This window comes from Strigops habroptila, chromosome 1 (genome assembly GCF_004027225.2).
Source record: "Strigops habroptila isolate Jane chromosome 1, bStrHab1.2.pri, whole genome shotgun sequence".
Taxonomy (NCBI): Eukaryota; Metazoa; Chordata; class Aves; order Psittaciformes; family Psittacidae; genus Strigops; species Strigops habroptila.
This window is the reverse complement of record NC_044277.2, coordinates 122,877,081-122,899,121: the sequence shown is the minus strand read 5'-3', so window position 1 is coordinate 122,899,121 and position 22,041 is coordinate 122,877,081. Positions and strand designations below refer to the sequence as shown.

The window sequence follows — 22,041 nt, the reverse complement described above, 5'->3', positions numbered from 1 at the left end:
GAAGCTCCTTTGAGATTTCTTCTTGTTCTGAATGCAAAGTTCAATCTATTTTAAACCTATTGTTTAAACTAATTTATGCCAATTTAAACTAGTTGCATTACTGCTGATCAATACCTGGTCATAATTAAATTCTCCAGAGACAATCCTTATAGGAGGCAGACAACTTCCAAGGATGATCAAGCTCACTTTACCTGAAGTTTACTCAACATTATATATTCCTGAAATTAGATGATATGAAGGCTCCCTGCCCTGTCTGCTATTCATCTCACTTCTTTTCAGCTACAATCCTGGAGAGAAAGGACAGTTTCTTCGATATTGTATATAACATAAGCAAAATACTTGATTGTGCAGTAAGTTCTGATGTGCTTCAAACCTGCAGGCCACACTGAGTATCTTCTCAATGTTAATAAGGCTAGAAGTTGTGAGGTAGGTGCTAGGTATTTTTTCTGGCTTAATTTCCAAAGGAGTCCGCTTCCATGGTAAAGGTGTGGAAACAGAGAATAATTTGGGTGTTACCAATGGCCTGGAAAGGAGGTGTTCTCTGCCTAGCAGGACATGCTGTGGAACAGATCACAGAGAGCAAAGGACAAATCAGAAGATGACAAGAGAGCATTTGCCCTTTGTAATTTCCTTTCTAAAATTCAAGTGTTACTTTAACCGTGTTTTATTTTTTCATTCCCAAGCAGCAATAGTCCACCTCCCAGTCCTAACAATAACCTTCATATGTCCTAGTCGATTACACAGTCTGAGGGATGTAATTTTATATTTTCAGTCATAAAGGAACTTCCTGGCTTGTAAATAATCTACTTGAGAAAATAAACTTTTAACATCTTAGAGCATTATTTTCTTTTTAGAACAACATCAAAAATTATATTTTGAAATACTAAGACAATCAAAATATTAACACTTTAAGAATCACCATGGTCCAATGCATAAATACAGGTATTTACCTGCAGTATATTCTACTCACTTAAGAAAAAATGGGCTATATTTTATCATGGCAATTCCCCTTTTACTAATTCGGCACATAGCCATGGGCACAGAGCAGCTACACTTCGGGCCATGTTTTGATATTTGCCTCTTTTTCCTTACACAGTTCATTGCAAGTGTGAATGAAACCCTCTCTTTGGAAACAGTTTTTCGTGCTTATACCCTTTGTGCACCATTTGGAGCTGCCTTCAGACTCTCAGCTGCTAACCTTTGATGTAACCTTTGGAGTGGTGCTTTCTTCAGGTTACAGGGAACTCCTGGATATTTTCCTCATGCTTCCCTTTGGGGGATCCTGCTGACTAAGCCTGTCTCACCTCTCCCCTTACCTGCTTTTGCTATTGTCTTCATGGTCCTCTGTATGTTCTCCAAGCACCTTCATTGATTCCAAAAACATGGCTGTTGGAACTGCGGTTCATTCAGGGTTTTCAGAAAAGCATTGTGTGATAGCAGTCTCTTAAAAGGCCTCAGATTAAGAGCAGTCTTTCCTTCTCATGGTGTTTTTGTGGTAGTAAATTATTAAGGTTAGCAACAGCTGTTAGTTCTGTGTCTCATACAGAACTGAATGAACTGCAAGGGCCTAACAAATCCTGATCTTCCTGACAGGACAACTAAATTTAGAGATTCTTTGCATAGACTTCCGCATATCATTTCAAGAGCACACAGGCACAGTTCTGCTGATTACAGCACAACATCAGCCAGCACAGCTCTCCCAACAGCCAGCAGCTTCCTGTCTTCGAAGACAGAAGCTTCAGTTTCTTTCTACCTTTAAGTGAGATGATCCTTCTTCCAGCCATTAATCCCACTTAGCATTTTGAAAAAAGGAAGGGATTATTTCTGTTCCTGAACTTCTCATACTATGAGGCACAGAGTTACTAAGTTCCTTGACCTCTCAAAAGGTGGTGTTGAAACGAAGAGTCAAGTAGACAATCACACCCTTAAGACAGTTGTAGGCAGTCTTCGAATGCTCTAAGCAAATGTTTTACAGCAATGGGCCAAGATAGCTGCAATTACGCAAATGTATTGTAAGTTCTGGGTATGAGTATCTGCCAATGCATCTTAGCAAGTAACTTAACTCATTAAATAGTTTCCTTTGGAACACTGGACATGCTTTATTTTTTTTTTTTTCACAATTTATTTAAACATCTCACATATACAAAATACATTTTCTTTCTTTTCTTGAGAAATGATGATTTTTTTTTAACCCATTGTAGGAGATGGAAATGAGATTCAAAAATGGGAACACCTGATTTTGGAGGAAAAGGACAAAGTGAGGAAAAATTATCCACATGCTTAAGCTGTGGGTGAGACAGGACATTCTAAGTTTTGAGACAGACTTCGAAGAAACAGAGAAGTGATACTCAAACGCTACTAGCACCATCAAAGTTCAAGTATTGGAAAGATTGGTAATAATGCAATTAGCACCACTGTATTTTGAGTGGAACTGAAAGTACCTCAGAGCTTATGGAGAAGCACCTACAGAAAATGTGGATCACACTTGATTTAGTGTATGAGGTAGTTTAAACCTTTGGAAGTCATGGTTTTAAACTTCCTCTGTGGAAGATATTCAAAGGCCACAAGTGGTGCAAACTTTCATGATTTTTTTATTTTGGTTTTTTTTTTCTTTACAAAGGTTGACATTTCCCAAAGCAAGGTGTTAAATCTTGAAAGACTTCCAAGTCCTTTTGGGGCTGTATTAAATCTCATTGCACAATGCTCCAATCAATTCTTCTCCTTCTCTTTCGCCCAGAGTTTAAGCAAGTAGATGAACAGAAGAAATGGAAGGAGTCAGCTTTCATTATAAAAGAAATGACAAGAGAATAATTTGGGAGAGGCTTTAAGTTAATTTTAGTTCATTCATTTGAAACAGACTGGGCCAATGTCCAAACCGAATTCTTGGTCAGCGCCGCCAATATCCAAAAGTGCAATGTCAAGGATGGGCAAGCGAGATGGCTTATTTGTTCTGTATTCAATGATTGTTTTGCCCCATTGGTTGTCCTTTCTCTGCAAGAGAAGATTCATCACAATTATTATTGTATTGTTCAAGTATTGAGAATTGCTTCACCTGAATGGATAATTTCTGAAAGAATTTCATACCAATTTTGCTGCCATTGTTTGCAAATTAGATACCCATATCCAAGTATTTAGAGTGCTGATACAGAGAAAATGTTTACTTTAATCTTTTGAAGTCATATGTGTGATGGTCTACATGAACTACCTTATTATTTGCTGGTGTTAGATCCTCAGAAAACCCTGCCCCAGTTTTTCAAGACTTACTTAAAGATCCTGCCCCTCCTACAGCTTGTGCACTGTTTTCTTACCAACCTTCAGCTTACACAGAATTTGGGTCTAGTCCCTCCGAAAAGCTTTTTCTTTTTTGTTACACTGCACAGTACAAGGCAGGATTTGTTTGTACCCTAGTCCCTCCCACTTGTTAGAGACCTGGCATAGCTGGTTTTTTGAGCTGTTTATCTTCACTGGGTAAAATTTTGCTGGTCTGACTAATGCTCTTATTCTGAATCAAAGCCTAATCATGTGCTTAAACATGGGCAATCATAGTGCCCATGGTTTCTACATTACTTACAGAGCAGCCATCTTCAAGAACACTGAAAGTGAATCTGCTGTTGCCTTCAGCTCGTAGTTCAACATCGTTGGATCCCTGTAGTATGACAGCCTTTTTAAGGTTGCCAGTTTCCTCATCCATATAAGCAATGCTGTTCTTGCAGTGGTAGGTGATGTTCTGGGAGGCATGGTTGGCCAGCAGACGCATGAAGGCAAGTTGGGTGGCCATATCCTTTGAAGTCACTCCTTCATCATTGTATTCAAACTGAAAAACAGAAAGGAACTCAGTCAGTGGTACTGCTGGGGAAAGGTGGATGTCTGTAATGAAAGTATGTGATATTTGCTGTAGGAACATTAAAAAAAAAAAATCATGTAAGTCTGCAATTGCTTATCTATTGCAACTCCAGAGGTAAAGAGCATCAAATAAAACTAGTAGGAATAGGCTGAAAACTGGACATGAGTGGATGTAGCTACATTGTAGAACTCTGATCCAAGATAGGGTGTTAACAGTTTATGTGGATTCAAAGACCAGACAAGTTCAAGGAAGAGAAAATATTGTTTCCACAGATGTACAGACACAATGCCTGTCTCAAGAAAAACCTGAATTTTTGTTTTTAGTCCAATAGTGTCTGTAGATATTACGAAAATTTACTTCATTCTTACATTTTTGTACAGCATCTACTTTTAGCCATTGTAAGAAACAGGACTCTAGACTTTTTGACCCAGTGAGATCAATCTTACATTCCTCTATTAAAGATCTTGGACACTGTGATTTCATCAGATTAACTCAATTTAATTTAAGAATTATGTTATTAGATCTCTTTAGCTTTAAAGAAGCAATTTAGTTGCAATTGGCTGGTGTGTCTAATACGTCTAATGTGCAAGTAAACTTTTCTCGTTTTTAATTACACTGGCAATTCTGAATGTTACGGTGGCATACACTCAGGACCTGTGATGTGTAACATAAATGTCTTTTCAGGAACAGTGTCACATATAAAAAAATCTCAATCAAAAGAATAAGCAAAGATGGTTTTTTTTTTTTTACTTTTTCAGGCAGTTTCTGCACTGTCTTCATACTAATGTACCATATTTCAGTTCAGACTTCCCTTAGCAATAGCCATTGGTCATGCTGAATTGATCATTTGCAGACACCAAGAAAAAACAGATACTGAGAAATCTTTTTAGCAAACTGCGATCCAAACTGGAACTGTAGCTCTGTTCCCTTGGGATAAAAGGTAGTTCTCTTTTCCATATTTCCCTTCTAAGAGTTCAATTTATATGCTTTCTTTCTAAGAGTCAGTGAATTGGGAATTCTTCAGACAGCACTGTAGGAAACACTCATCCTCCCATCCACCACTTACCTGGCTGCCACCATTGATAGTTTCACCAAACCATACATGCTTCTTGTCCTTGGGATTCTTATTGATGTACCAGTTCTTGGCAGGAATATTGTCAGGGTTGGCATGGATGCAAGTCTCACCAGTGGCAAAGTCACAGTATGCTCTAATGGCATCCGCAGAACACCCTTGGTTAGGATCAATCCAGTAGAAGCCTGGCATGGAGGAAAGAAACAGGTTGCTCAGCTTAATGTTTGCATTCAGTTTATATTCACTTGTTTGCTATAGGAACTCAGAGAGGCTACAAATATCACAACTAGGTACAATATTAACGTCATAACTGGGATAAATGCATATATTAGATTGTTAATGTATAAGAAACTGTATTTGAAAGCTAAGGTAAAGTATTTTTGTATTATATTGAAAAACATTGCAATAATCATGTAACAATAGCTATAAAGAGCTTTTCAGAAATCTATTTTCAGTGGAGGCAAAGAAAACTTCTTCATGGGTCATTTAGTATTTTCACTGGGTGGCCAAGGATACCATTCATCAAAGAGAGCTAGTGAGCTGGAAGGACTCCCTGAGCCAGAAGGGGCAAACATCTGGCACTAACATACCGCTGCTCCATTCTGGGTGGCTGAGCCTTAGGTCACGGCAGGTGCGAGCTGGGTTCTTTCTGGAGCCTTCTGGGGTCAGCAGGGTCTCAATTTGATTGTTCAATGTTTTCAGAGTGGCATCAACTTCATAATCCTTGGGTCTGAGAGCAGGCTGATCAGCCCGGTAGTATTCTGCATCATAGCCAACCTCATATCCACCACCATTGGGGCCAGGAGGACCAGGGGGACCAGGAGGACCAGGAGGACCCTAAAGTTTTTCAAAAGCAAAAGCCAAGAAACATTCTTTAGACATACGTTTCATTCGGTGAAATGCTTCCACACCTGAATAGTCCTGCTTAACTCCTAGCACCCTCAGCTCTAATCTGAGGCAGCATATACGGATTTGCCCCGTGGTGACTACAGTAGGCTCAAGAAGTGGAAGATGCAGAGTGTAGGACTACAGCATCTTATTTGTGTATCTGCTCTCTGGCCATAAGGAATGAACAAGGACTTAAGGTTTAGGCCTATTAGGGAAATGTTTAATGTTAAAAAACAACAGACATTTGGAACTTCTTTTTTTTAATTTTTAATAACTTTTTTTTTTAAACAAATAAACCCACATCTTATCCTAAACTGCTAAGCTTTTGAAGTGATTTTCTTGTAACTGTGACATAAATGTGTTAAATCAACAAAAAATACATTGTACTTACAGCAGGGCCTTGGCTACCATGAGAGCCACGTGCACCAGCAGGGCCAATAGGTCCAGGGAGACCATTGCGACCATCTTTACCAGGAGGACCAGAAGGACCAGGAGGACCCTAAAGGAAAACTTGAACAGTTTAATGGCAGTAGAAAACACTACAAATAGCGCTTCATATAAATGGGAGTGCACATATATATTGCACAATAGGGATGGGAGAGTTATTTGAATATGCTCTTTAATTCACATACCCTTGGGCCAGCTGGGCCATTGTTACCAGGAGGACCTTGATCACCATGTTGGCCCTATTGGGAAAGGCACATGCATAGTCATTAAAAAAACGCAATGGCATACATTTGTATTTGCATGATTCAAGAAAGAGCTATAGTCTGCATGTGTATTTGTGCTTGGAGAATAGGAATCTGGGGCTAACGGCATTATTAGTTGAGTTGAGGTATAAAAGGCCTGTTTGGGGAGGGAGGAGAGAGAGCATAAAGAGGTATTTAAGGTGATAATCTATAAAACTCTTTCTTTGTATTGTTTCTTCAGATTTTCAGAGAAAGCTTTAAAATAGAAGTCAAAATTCCTAAAGGGGATACAAGAATTTAAGTGGGAAAAGAAATCTACAAATTACTTCTGCTTGTCTGCGATACAATGGCTTTACAATTTCTGGCAGAGATAAGAAGTAATATTAGAAGACAGGCAGAGCTTTTTGAATTCTGTGCTAGCCAAATGCAGACGAGCTTCAGGGCAACTATGGTACAGTTCTAAATAAAACTTGGCAATATCTAAATTGCCTAAAAAAAAAGGGCAATATCAAAATTCGCCATTTTATGTAGGGAGTGTTGAGTGTTAAAGAGAATCTTACAGCCTTTGAAAGATGGTGCAGAGTGGAGTAAGTGGTATCAACCTGCTGGGTTGTGCATATTTCTTGGGTTTTTTTTCTCTTTATATTAAAAATCCTGAAAATCATTTACTTACAGCAAGACCAGGGAGACCCTGCAATCCATTGTGTCCCTTCAAGCCAGGCAGACCTCTAGGCCCCTTATCACCAGGTTCACCTTTCTCACCACGTGGACCTTGTGGGCCCTAGGAAAGGATATAAGTGTCAGAGGAATAAAACAGAGGCTTCAAGCATATGCTACTGTCAAAGCAAGGATTAAGCATGAGCATTCTATGTTATGCCCAGGGTTTCCCCTGATACATATATGTACCTCCTGTTGACACACCCAGGAAGAGTGTCAATCCCAAAAGCTTTGGGATCAGTCCCATAAATGAAGAATGCCGATCGAGATTCTAGGTCTATAAATATTTACAGCTCCTTAAGCACTACTTTTTGGGCCCATATCTTGAGCATAGTCATGAGTCCTTATTAATAAAGCATGTTTTCTCGCACCAGTGTGGTAATGGATTTAGAAATCAGACTTACAGCAAGACCTCTTGGACCAAAAGCACCAGCAGGACCGACAGCGCCAGCAGGACCCTGAAATAGGAATAGAGAATTATGTCACTGCTCTATACTATACCTAATAAAGGTTCCATGCTAAACACATCTCTGCAGAAAGCAAAGTAATTATTCACATACTGTAGAGTTTTGATGTATAATGTATATATATGATAGACAAATGTTAGTCCTGTGTCAATCAAAAACATTAAGGTCTCATCAACTTACAGGTTCACCACGGTTTCCAGGCTTTCCAGAAGGACCAACTTGCCCATGAGGACCAGGAGCACCCACAGCACCACTGGGACCGGGGTTACCAGCAGCACCACGCTCACCCTGGGAACAAAGGAATGGAAAAGGAGAGACAGTGCATTATTACTGACTGACACATTAGATTATTTCTTCTATGATTATGAAATACAGAAAAGAACAAGTTACCTTGAAACCAGGAGCACCGTCACGGCCTGGAGGACCATCGTTTCCAGGATTGCCCTGTTAAAATACCATGAAAAAACATTAAAATCCATCAACCTTCATGTCACACAGAACTGTGTGTCAGTCTATCTGTCCCAGTGACAGTAAGAAGATACTGAGATGGGATAGCATAAACCTTGAAGATAACCAACGTCTCCTTATAGATGCCAGTCTCAAATCCCCTAGATAATACTAATGTTCTTAGAAAAATATGATGGTATTCAAATATTTTAGGTTTTACAAGTTCAGTATAGAAGAAAATTACTGTGTTTTGCTGTATTTCTCTAAAAGAAAAGCTCAGGACAATAGTGGTCTTCATCTAGCTTGCACTCTTGTAAAACTGAGGCCTACTTTTTAGGTGAAAAATGCCAGTGGTGAGAAAAGGATTAAAACAGTAGTCACAGCTAAATTACTTTGTTGTGGTACTTCACAAGCTTAAATGGCTTCCTTTGTGAATGTTAATTTCACTTCAACTCTTTCACTGTGTACACTAGCAAACTTCTTCCTTCAGAAAATTCCCACAGAACAGGAAGTTTGTTTCTTTTCAATTACTATTTTCTGATCTCTTTGAAATCCTGTAAGTCTCAGGACTTGCAGGAGCCCTACATTAACAGTGCTTTAGGTTATCAAATTAGCTTCCCTGATAAGGCTCAGAGAAAGCCTGATATAGTTATCCTAACAGGAGACAAGACAGTGTGTTAATATTTTACTTTAACTATTCTTAAAGTGTAAGTCATGTGTAACCACTATATGGATGCCCTTATTCAAGGTGAACTACTACCTTGGATGGTTAGATTGGATAAGTAAGTTTATTTGCTGCTCTGAAGAGCTGATAGCAGGCCTCTGTCCTCCAAGTAAGCACCCATGAGGCAGGGCATTAGATGGAGCAATTTGTTCTGCTCCAGTGTTCCTACATTCCCCCTGCAGCGCAGGACTCAGGTCCTCCACTGTGTCTTAACCTGCATGGACCTCTGCAGTTCAGCAGTACCCGCTACACAGGCAGGTCATGTTTTTAGCCTGAAGACATACTTTACATCTTGTGGTGAGGGAATGCACATTGGGAAACGTTATGTAGCTCAGCCACAATGTTGAAGAGCATCTGTTTTGCTAGCACTCCAAAACAGTGCTAAGTGTTGCACAAGTTCAAGAACTGAATTGAAACATTTTGTGTGATATTCATATGCCTTCTGAGTGGGCCTTAAATTAAAAAACATTTTGTTTTCAATAACACAAATCACTAGATCCCTCAAGTAAATGTGACTGCAGTTTTTATACTTACCTGAAAGACATGTAACATGTAACATCTAACATGATGTTTAAGAAAATTTGCTGGGAACAAGCTTTCCTGAATTATTATTCTCTCTAGCCAAAACCTTATCTTCTGGGATGTATTTTTTTTTGTCTCCAGCTCCAACAATGAGTTAATCTTTTCCCCACTCCATCTTTACTGGCAATTAAGTAAAAATACAAAAGATTCTGACAGTGACTCCAGGAAGTATTTCAGACACAACTTGTTCCTTGAAGAATTTGTCACCTAGTTGGGGACACAGAGGGGAATCCACCTTTATAATAATCCTGCTATAATTCTCTCTGAAGACACCATAAGGTAGAGGTTTGCTGGCAGAACAGCTTCAAGTTGCATTCATTTTTAGTGTGTATTTGTCTTTGGCTTACAATAAAACAAAAGCAATACTGAAAAGGAAATAAGACATTGCTTACATCACGACCAGCTTCACCAGGAGCACCATTTGGACCAGGAGAACCCACAGGACCAGAGGGACCACGGGCACCAGGAGGACCAGAAACACCGAGGGGACCCGGTTCACCCTAATACAGGAACAGTGGTAACAAAATGTGACATTATAATACAACACAAATCAGTCTTACAGAACTTCTGGCCTATATCTAAGAGAAACATTTATCTGCAATCAATTCTGGAAGTGAAAAAGAACCAGGACACAAGATACCTAACTACACCAAATACTATCTTCATTCTCAATTTTCTACCTTTTCTTTCAGAAACCTCTGATGTCATTCAAACATATGCTCGTCTGCTGACACAAGTCTTGTTTGTCTTCAGCAAGCAATAATTTCTTCCACTGCTCTGTTAAGCCCATATTCTGTCTGCAGCAGCAATGGAAACAGCAGAATCTACATCTCATTTTCTCTAGCTTCCCATAAGAGAAAACTTCAACTTTTTTCTTTACATGTATCTGTTTAAAGCAGTTAACTAGTCATATACTCACTGTTGCTCCAGAGATGCCTGGAAGACCACGTTCTCCCCGAGAGCCTGGCAGACCAAGGATACCAGGAGCACCAAGAATACCCTGAGGACCTGGGGTACCGGGAGGACCCTATGACATGAAAACAATATTATTTATATTAATAGAGAAGAATTAAGTTCTATTCCCCTGCATATTTCTCATTTCCAAGGATCTCAATGTGTGTCAGTGATAGTTCCTGCATGGAAGAAGTTGACGCCAAGCAACAAGGCTTTAAACTCCAAGGCCCAAGGTCCGTAAGAAGCTAATGCTGGTTATACTCCTTTCACATCCATTTTCCAGTGAAAATGCTGTTTCTGAACAACATTATACACATGCTTTTTCCTTTCCCATTCAGTAACAAGGGGTCATGCATGAAAATTGGAGTATTCAGTCAGAGAAGATGACTATGTGAGGGAATCTCATACTGCTGGTCATCTGAGACTGATCACGAAACAGCCTTAGAAGATATCTAGGTGGTATCTGACATGTCCAAATAACCCTTAGGATTCTTTAATGACCATTTTAAAGGTAAAGTTTAAGTGACTTTTCTGTTTCATTGCAATTTGAGCATCAAATGTAATCAGATTGAGTAATCAGCCTAACAGATTACCCTAAATTTTCATCCTAAGTTTCAACTACTGACTGTAAGTTTTCATAATTGAAACTGAATTAGAACATAGAAAATAGAAGATGTATTACTTTATACTGGACATTAAAGAGCAAATTTTCAGTTGTCACCTACAAAATTCTAATGTATGTGTATGACAATGACACTGAAGATTTCATTCTTAGCTGCAACTTCTGCAGATCCGGCAGAATTTCTGTAATTTTTTATTGAGAATTAGTAGAGTGGTAATTCACATAAGGCCATACTTCCATAAAACAGAAATGTGTCTGACTTTTTAAAAGCCAGTAATTCTGGATGTGCAAGCTTAAAGACACTAAAAAGTAATTAATTATTTGCATAATTATAAGCCAGACAACTTTAACTTTGTGATCTCCACAAATTAAAGTTTCTGATGCAGAAATGACTTGTGATCGCTCTAAATGGATGTTCACGTTTCTTTTTTTGCTCAATTCAGAGCTGGAGATTCTGCTTCCCTTTCTCAGACTAAGTAGTAATTTCTTCTGTAGTTAGCCTTGCTGCTTTCATTTGGGGAAAGATGGGAAAGGTGTTGGGAAAGATGCAACAGATTAAAACCTGACCCATAGATCAGGTTCACTTTTTATGGCATGTTTGTCAAACATGTCTATAAACAATTTCTCCAGCCTCAAGTGGAGCTTCTATTTAAAAGCCTTGCTAAATTTGTGGACAAAAGTGAAAAGCCCTTCACAAATACCAGGAGGATCTTAGAAGCCATAACATTTAGAAGAAGAGAAACATTTTTAACAAGGTATGATACTCAGTAACTTACAGCAGCACCAGCCTCTCCAGATGGACCTTTCTCACCAGCAAAACCAGGTGGGCCAGCAATACCTTGTTCACCAGTACGGCCGACTGGACCAACATCACCACGTAGACCTCTAGCACCATCTTTGCCAGCTGGGCCAGGAGGACCGGGAGGACCAGTGATGCCCTAGGATTGAGCATGAATATGATATTATGATATAGACCCATTAATTGGGGAGAACAAATTTCTTTTTATGTTTATTGTTATATTATCCCTAACCATGCAACTTGAGACTTATCTCTCATTAGCACTTCTTTATTAGTTACTTACAGCAGGGCCAGGAGGACCAACTCTTCCAGCAGCACCAGGGAAACCAGTCATACCCTAAAAATAACAGTTAAAAGGAAGATTTGGTTTAAAGGAAACAATGACCTCCTGAAAAGCAACAATGTCAGTGCCAAAAGCCTGAAGACTTACGGGAGGACCAGCATCACCACGAGGGCCAGCAGGACCAGCAGCTCCAGCAGGACCCTATGTATGAAAGATTGAAAAGACAGATGAACCAGGCAGTGTTAATAATAAGGGCTCAGACTCACTCTCATGAAAGTTAAAGGCAATTTTGCTTTTTACTTTAATACGAGAAGGACTGGGACCAAAACCACAATTCCTGTCCTGATACTACAGTAATAAATTCTCACAGACATTTTGTATCAGTATTCTAGTGACTGAGAAGAGCTGCATAAGGCATTTATAATTCAAGTGAATTTGCCTTGCAGATGTTACATACATCTAAGCAAATCTGAAAGTCAAAATGTGAAAGACATAGTAAGGCAAAGAGCAGCAAGTTCTCTGCACTGTAGGACTAACACAGCCACGTAGTGCAAGGGCCTCTATCCTCTATTGGAATCATACAATAAGATCCCCAAGCCATGTTATCCTGCAACACTTTAAAGTATTTGAAATACCAGGGCCTGACTTTTTGTATCATTTCAACCAGCTCCCCAATAACAGGCTGCATGCACGTGAAGTAGAATCTTTGTTCTACAAAGTTGTTAGCACATGAAAAGCCTATGTGCAAGTGGGTGCACAGACAAATTTGCACATATACTTCACATGTATACTTCAGGATGACTGGGCCGGAAAAATCAGACTGTGACAGCATATCCTGTCTTCGAGAGGAAGGTATCAGCATCCTCAGCTCAGAATTGAATCACCCCCTGAATGGTCCAAGATAGACTGATTTTGCTGATCTTCAGGGCAAGTTGTAAGTTAAGTTACTTTTTTCTCTTCATTTCAGTTCCTAACTCATGATCTGAGCCCACATAAATAGATTGACAAAGTTCATATATGTGTGAAAATCAGCATGGCGACTTTCCTCACAGCCCAGTTTGAATTTTTGCTGCTTCTTTTAATTACCTTTTCAAAACTCAAGGCCTTCAGGCTAGCACATTGCTTGCATAACACAGTTAAGAACTATGCATTTCACAAAGACACAGTTCACTTACTGGTGGTCCAGAAGCACCAATTGGGCCAATAGCACCTGTTGGTCCAACTTCACCCTTGGGTCCTCTAGGTCCACGCTCGCCTTTAGCACCAGGCTGACCAGCTGCACCCTATGGGCAGAATAATACAGAGAATGAAAAGTTGCAAATGAAATAGAGGAATGGCCTGGCAACAATAAGAGTAGAGTGCAAACAATACTCACAGGAGGTCCAGCAAATCCATTAGGACCTACGGGACCAGGCTCACCACGTTCACCCTAAAGGGAGGACAAAGAAAAGAGGACTGGTTGGAATGGGCTTTAATAAGGCATTTTTCTGAATATCACGTCTTTAACACAGGAATTGTAGGAATTGTAGGAACTGTGACTTACAGGGATACCACGGGCACCAGCAGGACCAGCTGGACCAGCAGGACCTCCTTCACCCTAAAACAGAGGGAAGAAAACGTTATGACACTGTGGAGGAAGGCCTCACTGCAGTCAGGACAGCAGTGGTCTTGTGGTACAGACACATATAGTGAGTCTCTCCCAGTGGAAAGGGTGTTACTGAAAATGCTTTTGGTTTGACTCACCCTGTATTAATAATTTCTAACAATACTCAGACAGAATAAAGAATCATTCTGAGCTAATGCGTGTTCGTACATTACCGTATCAAAAACTCTTCTCACAGTGTAAGGAGGACTGTGGAGATTAGCATCAACTGGGAAGAATTCAGACAAAGCCTAAATCAGAATTTTCTCCCCATATAACCCGCTGCCACATAGGTGTGCATCCCTTCCCTGCCCTTTCAGGAAAAGGTTTGGAGCTATGGCAAACTTCACTGAATAGTTCTACGGTCCCAATAACTCTTGCCTCCAAAATCTGAAAATCTTTTAAAACTCCTGCACACTAGAAAGATTGAATTATTTTTCTGGAAATCCTCATCTTGAATATTCATGTGTAGATAAACTGTACAAAGACAAGACACTTTTTCATTCAAAGAGCAGACTTACCCGTTCACCAGCACCACCAGCAGGGCCAGGAGCACCAATAGCACCAGGGAGACCCTATAGATCAAGAAACAGGACACCATTTCTAACAACATGTAATTATAATTTTGTGTGGCTTTGCTTCTGCCTTTAGAATTAGCTGTCTGGGCTGAGGATAATGTCACACTGAACAACTGTCATTTCTCTGCTTGTGTGCATGAAAAGTAATCACTTTTCTCTCTCTCACCCCAAATTCAAGCATCCCTGAACAAGGGGAAACAAAATCATATTACATTGTATCAAAAGTGAGCAGATATAAGGAGAAATGCAATACGGTGGGAAATTTAAGTCCTGAACATCCCTTTCAGCCACTTAAGTTTGGAGGTGTAGCAAGGTAAACTCAAGAAGAACCAAAAGATACCTACACGTGCACCATCTCTTCCAGTTGCACCAGTATCACCTCTCAGACCTGGGGGACCCTAGAATACACAGAGGAGAAAAAAAGTCTTATGTTGGTAACAAAAACAACAGCTTGCATGAAAGAAGTCTTGAAATGTTTGTTGAGTATCCAAGTATTACTTGCATATAATATGAGATGCTTATCATGCTAGGTTTTTTGAGAATGGACTTTACTATTTCGTTGTTATTGCTGAGTATATACTGACTTGCAAAATGAGAATTTGCAGAAAAAGGGGCCTGACATGCTTTCCAGAATGGTAAGCCTGCTTCTTTCCCAGGAAACCTACTTAGTTTCCCCCAGGTGGCAAGAATTTTGAATGTAATAAAAAATTTGAAACCAAGACGATGTACATTCCAAATTAGGAATGTAAATTCCCACTCAAAATCCCTTTTCTTTTGGTCAAGAAGTAACCATATACAAAAATCCTTTTGGGTATTCATGTTATATGTTCTATTTGAAGCAGGATAACTACTGTTAAAAATGATGTCATATAAGTCACATAAAACACTGTATGTTTTTTATAACAAGAAGTTATATCCAGGCCATCACTAGTGTCAAGAAATCAGACTAGCACTCTGTTCTATCTCTTTTTTTTAACACATCCTACTCTTCTAAATTTATCTGCATGTCAGTAAATAGTGTTTTATAAAAAGTTGCAAGCAATTTTCATCTTAATTTCCTTACAACTCCATTTATGCTAAATGGCCATGGATTTTTTCAGTCAACAAAAATAAAGCAGTTCTAGAAATCTCAGTTTAAATAATGAACAGAAAAGAATATGAGATGAGATGTACATAAGATAAAAATCAATTTTATAGATAATGGATTAAGCAGAGGTAGAAACAGGACATGAAAACAGACTTCACAGCTTTATATAAGGGTTTATGTTGGCTAAAATAGAAAACTGATATAATAATGAAAATTTTGTAACTTGTATTTACTTGTTTCATAGTCAAGTTTCATACTTGTTTGATTTACTTGTATCAAAGTCACTGCACCTAGAGCAGCCACAGATTCGATCAGAGACTCAGTCCTTTGTGATCAGCAGGCCCATGTCTACTATAAAGTTTGTACTCAAAGACAGCTTTAGTATTTCTTTGGTAAAGATAAGCTCATTGTTAACCAATCCTGTAAAGAACTAACTGCACTTAAACCAGTTCCAAATGCTGAGCAAAGATCAAAATACAATCTTAGAAAAGACTGTGAGTCTGTTACACCAATAAAACCTCTACTTACTGACTACTAAATAATACAATTTCACAGTAAATAGAAGTTGCACTGGGGTAACCTGCAGGGTTTTTAAGTCAATGAAATTCAAGCATCTCTCAAACCTGCGCCTGCAGTGACAAATCAGGTTGTCCACTTTACCTTTTCACCCTTGCCTCCTGGAACACCAGCAACACCTCTCTCTCCTGGGATTCCACCAGGGCCAGCAGGACCAGGACCACCAGCAGCACCAACATTGCCAGGCTCACCCTAGCAGCAACAGTTAAAATCATTCACATAATTTGGAGCAAAATTCTGTCATTACTGTTTTGCCCATCATTCCGCTTGCTTGCAAACAGTGAGAGAAGTAGTATTTTGTCTTAAGCTATTATACTTATTTTACTTTTTCAGCTAGTGAAGATGCCAGATGTGAACACTTTCTCCAATTCTGTTGGCTCCTGAGGTTTTAGGGTGTCCCATATTCCAAACTAAATTTCTGTAGAGGACTACCCATGAAAATCTTGAAAACTAAGACCATATTCAGTTAGCATCAAGCCAATGTTATTTTGTTATATGACTGCTCATTTTTGAGCTGATTTTTGAGGGAAATATTACTAGACACAAGAACTTCCTGTGTATAAGTAAAGGTGGGTATAAATAGAAGTCCGCATGAATTTTGGCCAAAATCTCAGACCCTATCTCAAAACAGAATAATGGTATATGCAGCTGACAAGCTGTATTCTAACTGAGTCCAAACTGGAATTCCCTTCCCATCATCTATAGTGTTAAACATAAGAATCTTTAGTATTAGTGTGGACTAGCTGGGTTGGGGCTTTACCACTTGAAGAAATGACCCAGGAGCTATGGTATATATGTAGCTACCTATTACCAGTAATCATTTATGCTCTTAGGAAAGAGGGTCTTGAATTGCCTTCCTCAGGAATTCAATAATAAGGCAGTGGCAGCTGGAAAAGGCATACCTTGTTACCATCAGGGCCTGGTGGGCCAGATGGACCACGGCTTCCAATGGCACCAGCGGGACCAACAGCACCGCTCTCACCAGGAGGACCACGTTCACCCTGCAGGAGACAGTCTGATTTGAGTTCTTCCTTGAACTGTTCTGTAGCTTAGAGGTTTAAAAGCACTGACTAGTAGCAATGACAATGCAATCCATTTTTATCTGAACAAACCATTAGGAACTGTAATAGAATTGTGCAGATATTAACTGAAGTGGTTGTAAGAATTGCCTCTAGCTTTTGACACAAATATAGCAAAGTGAAGAACTAAAGTCTTGCATGATGATAACAGCTGACAAGTACTTCTTGAACATGGATGTTGGCTACTGTGCTCACTGGTAACAGCGTCTTTCATCCTATTGTCAAATGGAGCTTCTGATATCAGTTAGAGGGCAGATAATGGATTCTAGTGAGATTAGAGCCATAGTAATTGGCAAATGACTATTTTTGCAGTGGCAAATGCCTAGTGAATATTGGAGAATAAAGGTGACACCTAATGCCTGCTAATGTGACCTGTATATTAATAACAGGTATAAGGATAAATTCTGAAACAGAGGTCATCTGGAGACATGGTAGCAGCCAGAAACTGGGCTTAAATGCACAATAGATCTGTCAAAGATAGAAATATCAGTTTGGTTTGGGCTGGGATAGAGTTAATTTTCTTCCTTAACTAAAGACATACCAAATTATCCCAGTGTGATAAAGCTGGACAACAATGAATAATCTCATAAGGCGTAATGCATACTTTTAGTTATGATGCAGAATCTGGGAGTTTGTTTGAGAATCTATAATGTGGTCAAAGAACCGACTCAAGGAGAGATAGCACACTGCTAAAAAGCACCAATGATGCAGAAGGCTAATTTATAGTGTAGTGATGTTCCCCAATTAATAGATCTTGTAATTATTTTTACATACATTTTGTTAATGATAGAGGCAGAAAAGGAAGAAATATATTTATGAAACATGCAGATATCACAAAGGTGGAAGCTCTTGTCATCAGGAAGAAGGATTGGCATATTTGTTTGTCTTGAGAAACATGGAAAAGTACATAGCTACTATTATCATTGAAGACACTATTAAGAAAGTCTGTGCTAGATCTTAAATGAGTTACTCACTCTTGGGCCAGCAGGACCAGGGACACCAAATTCACCATGAAGACCCTAGAAGAGAAGAGCAGATGTATTGATAAAGCTTATTTCTAAAGCAAACTTATTAGCTTAAATTGTGCTTTGTTTCCTAGCAGTACATAGAAATGCTTCTCAAACTGCAGCAGCATATTGAAAATCTTCAGACTAAACCCAGTCTTTTAGATCAACAGAAATAAACCCTTTTCATATAGCTGCACAATATTTCAAAGCACACACGAGATAATAATTTCTCATCTGAAGAAAGAGGTGAGAATGAACTATTGAATTTCAAGCTCATTTTTCAGGTTCATGCAATGTAAACTCTTGTACAGGGGCACAGAGAGTGGTACCTATAAATGTTAAAGGTGGTTATGACACATAGGATGCACAATTTGCAGATTACATCACATACTTTGAGCAGAACTTAGAGCTTAAATTACCACTGAACTACCTCAGTTGTATACCATTGTCAATTCACTGAAATCAATTGAGGTGCAAAAGCGTATAACTGGAGTAAAAGGTTAAATTGAACCTTGAAGATTTTAAAAGAAATTTGAAGTAAAATATTTTTCATGTACTATCTTGTCTTCCAGTGGAGGGAGCATATTTTAGGCCTGAAAAGCAAAGGACCAGCTTTGCTCAGTTTCATACCAGAACTTTGAAAAAAGTAGTATGTTGCAAATTCCAATGGACCTTGATCATTTGTGGCTCACTTTAACAAAAGGGGCTATTAAACTTTGCATATAACATGGATTGCTTTGCTTTGGCAAATGGATCCAACAGGCTCTTGCTTCACCACATGTGCAATTGTAAACATAATGCTTATGCAATGCCTGCCCCTGCTTGTGGAATACTGTATCTGTCACTCACCCTTTCGCCTGGTTTACCAGCTTCACCAGCTGGACCCGAGGGACCTGGCAGACCCTAAGTGTAAAGAAACAAGAATGCAAATAAAGTTCAAGCAGAAGCTCTTAAGGTGCTTGGTAAACCATAGATAAGATTCAGCAAAGAACACAGTTACCTACCTGGAAGCCAGGAGGGCCAGCAGGACCTTGTTCACCCTTTCCACCTTGGTTGCCCTGGATGGAATGAAAACCAAGTGATTAACTTGCAAGAGAAATACAGCAAAACAAGTTCTAAAATTGGAAGTCTAATTAATGAAAAGTAACTCACAGATTGGATCTGTGTGGAGGCTGTTACTTACAGTGACTCCAGGAGGACCTTGAGCACCGTTGTTTCCCTCTGGACCAGGAGCACCCTAAATGTGTTCAAGTAGAAAGTTGTTATCAAAGTTTTGGTTTTTTATAACAATATCTCTCTAAAGTGATTCTGTGCCAAAACTACAGGTTTCTGGCTGTGCATTTTGAACATAACCATTTAATTGTAAGAGCTTCACTGTCAAAGGGTACTAAAGATGCTTATAATTTTAAACGCTGATGATTTTTTTAGTTATTGCAGCACATTCATCCTTAAGGAAACTTCTTTTGGAATTACAGATTATAGGAACCTTGCTGATAGCATTTTTACTACAACAGACCAATTATTTGGTCCCTTAAATGGAAAAATCAGTAACTTTCAACTGTCAGTAAGAAGTTGGAAATTTACAGGATGTATTAGAAACCATACACTGTCCTTAAAAATCTGCACAGGGAATGCTACTTTTTCCTCTTCATACGAAGCTAATACCCCGTAATTTATTACCCAATTAATACCCAAGAAGGGTAGTTTTAATTTATCCCTTAAGTAATAGTTCCAACTGGTATGAAGCTAGACAAATGCATTCCCAAGTGCATTTCTATTTCATCATCTATTCATGCTTACAAAAGACAATGCTACCTTATTACAGAGGTTTAGAAAATCTACTTTATTCTATCTGGAGGTTGATAGAGAAAACATGTCCACATACCCGTGGGCCAGCAAGACCAACATTGCCTCTTTCACCAGGTTTGCCAGGTTCACCCTGAAGTTGAAAGAAAAAGATACAAAAGTTAACCAACACTTCCTGTTAGATTCAGTTTAAATCAGTGTCTAACTGACTTCATGTTAGATTCAGTTTAAACCAGTGTCTGTACTAAACAGACACTGATACACTCCTTGCCAGGACATTTATTGTTATATTTCTTTAACCCTAATTAAAACACCCACAAGCTTCATCTGCTTTGTTGAATAGCTCACAAATAAATGTCTGTCTTTGTTTTTCAAAACTCCATTCCTTTATTTTTTGAGATCATAATTGATGACACTCTGCATAGTATACCATGCAACACACTATATATATGTCTATATGTGTGTGTTTGTATAGCAACACCACAAATCCAGGAGATTATTATTGTTCTATGTGGTCTCTGTGTGACATGTCAAGAGCCCCACTGCACAGGTAGCTTTTTTTCTAAATTAAGTGAGCTTTGGATTGTGCTCCATAAATAACAATACTCTGCAACTGAAACTTAGGCTTGGTGGCCAACATTTACGGAACTTTTACTGAAATGTATATACAGAAATGATAAAACAGACACGCAAAAATTATAATACAGATATACATTATTCTAATAATTTCAATGTCCAAATATTCCTAAACTAATTAAATTGGTTGTCATTTGTTGTTTGATTGTTCATCATATTTTAGAAAACTGGAAAATAATGTAAAACAGAACTCTTGGATGCGATCCAATAGGCAGTACAGGAGGACACAGGAGGATGTGTTTGATTGTTAGAGTTAGGACCTACAGATTAGTCTGGCAATACCTTTATAGTAATAGAAAGTTTTTGTGTTGTACTTACAGTGGGACCTTTTGGTCCAGGGAATCCAATGTTGCCAGGCTCACCTCTATTACCAGCTGGACCAATTGGCCCAACCCTACCATCTGCTCCAGGGAAACCCTAGAGAAAGAAATGATACTATTAAATGGCTGAAGTAATTTAATTAGAGTTCAGGAGAAATGTGTACTGACAGGAACTAAATGCCATTTAACTTTTAAACACTGTTTATACATTGCATGCTCATGCATTCCTCCATTTTTCTCCTTTTTGTAGAACTGTGTATTTCTTCTTCCACTTCCAGGACATAGGCCTGATCTGAGACCCACAGAAATGAATGGAAAGTTTCTCACTGATCTTGTGAGTAATACGATGGTAAAATCTTGTTGGTTTTACACAGCGTTGTGTTAGAGCTCATTGCTGAGATCTCTGCTTTTTAAAAATCTCATTTTATGTCTATGTTTTACATGCAATGGAGAAACAGAATGAAAAGCAAAGTACTTACAACAGGACCTTCCTTGCCAGCAGGGCCTGGGCTTCCAGGCTGACCTGGGAGACCCTGAGAAAGGAAAGGTTTCATGTTTTTAGAAGGAAACCAACTCACTCAACAATTAACCAAAATTTTTTTCTACATTTGTTCACACACACACAGACACCAAGTTACCAATATAGATTGTGGAAACAGGGCTGTATGTACCATCAAATTTACATCTAAAACACACTCAAGCTTAATTTGGTAGTGTTTGCTCCCATGCCAGTCAAAATCAGTATAGGTAAATGCCTTTTTCACTCAGATAAACTCATTTAGGCTCTACTTTAGCAGAAAATGTACTTAAATGTTTGTAGATGCCTAATAGTTCCCATGTGCATTGAAAACTCTTTCATTTTACAAGGTGGGGTAGAAGAGAAAGAGTAGATTAAAGAGGACGAAGGACAATGGCATAGACATAATCTGTCTGAAGCCAGCACCACTAAAGTTGGATGGTTGCTTTCAGTAAAATCATTTGCAAAATAAAACTGAAATAATTGAGATCAGCCATCTCACATCATTTTAGCAGGGTTTGCTTTTCTTCCAGTTAGTTAAAGAGGACACAAACATACTTCAGCTGCGATCTCAATGATCACATACCGTAATAATCACAAGTGGAACCCCCTCTCAGAAGTCAGTGCAGTACCCAGTACAAGCGAGCAGTGCTCCATGATAAGGCAATCAAATGCTACCACATACAAAAGAAACTTATTTCGATA

The 22,041-nt window shown here is 38.9% G+C and overlaps 1 protein-coding gene across 1 annotated transcript in view; it reads right to left on the bottom strand.

The window, feature by feature from the left end:
* Positions 1-2,568: 2,568 nt before the first annotated feature.
* COL1A2 (collagen type I alpha 2 chain) overlaps positions 2,569-22,041 on the bottom strand; it is a 39,399-nt gene continuing 19,926 nt past the window's right edge. Inside the window, exons 24-52 of the mRNA XM_030480918.1 lie at positions 21,299-21,352; positions 20,818-20,916; positions 19,943-19,996; positions 19,241-19,294; positions 19,062-19,115; positions 18,907-18,960; positions 18,025-18,069; positions 16,874-16,972; positions 16,056-16,163; positions 14,653-14,706; positions 14,252-14,305; positions 13,632-13,685; positions 13,464-13,517; positions 13,264-13,371; positions 12,236-12,289; positions 12,089-12,142; positions 11,783-11,944; positions 10,350-10,457; positions 9,823-9,930; positions 8,068-8,121; positions 7,858-7,965; positions 7,615-7,668; positions 7,167-7,274; positions 6,437-6,490; positions 6,196-6,303; positions 5,507-5,753; positions 4,911-5,101; positions 3,572-3,814; positions 2,569-2,991 (exon numbers count right to left, since the gene is read on the bottom strand). Of these exons, the coding sequence (XP_030336778.1) occupies positions 2,845-2,991; positions 3,572-3,814; positions 4,911-5,101; positions 5,507-5,753; positions 6,196-6,303; positions 6,437-6,490; positions 7,167-7,274; positions 7,615-7,668; positions 7,858-7,965; positions 8,068-8,121; positions 9,823-9,930; positions 10,350-10,457; positions 11,783-11,944; positions 12,089-12,142; positions 12,236-12,289; positions 13,264-13,371; positions 13,464-13,517; positions 13,632-13,685; positions 14,252-14,305; positions 14,653-14,706; positions 16,056-16,163; positions 16,874-16,972; positions 18,025-18,069; positions 18,907-18,960; positions 19,062-19,115; positions 19,241-19,294; positions 19,943-19,996; positions 20,818-20,916; positions 21,299-21,352 (2,745 nt within the window). The 3' untranslated portion in view covers positions 2,569-2,844. The remainder of the gene's footprint in view (positions 2,992-3,571; positions 3,815-4,910; positions 5,102-5,506; positions 5,754-6,195; positions 6,304-6,436; positions 6,491-7,166; positions 7,275-7,614; positions 7,669-7,857; positions 7,966-8,067; positions 8,122-9,822; positions 9,931-10,349; positions 10,458-11,782; positions 11,945-12,088; positions 12,143-12,235; positions 12,290-13,263; positions 13,372-13,463; positions 13,518-13,631; positions 13,686-14,251; positions 14,306-14,652; positions 14,707-16,055; positions 16,164-16,873; positions 16,973-18,024; positions 18,070-18,906; positions 18,961-19,061; positions 19,116-19,240; positions 19,295-19,942; positions 19,997-20,817; positions 20,917-21,298; positions 21,353-22,041) is intronic.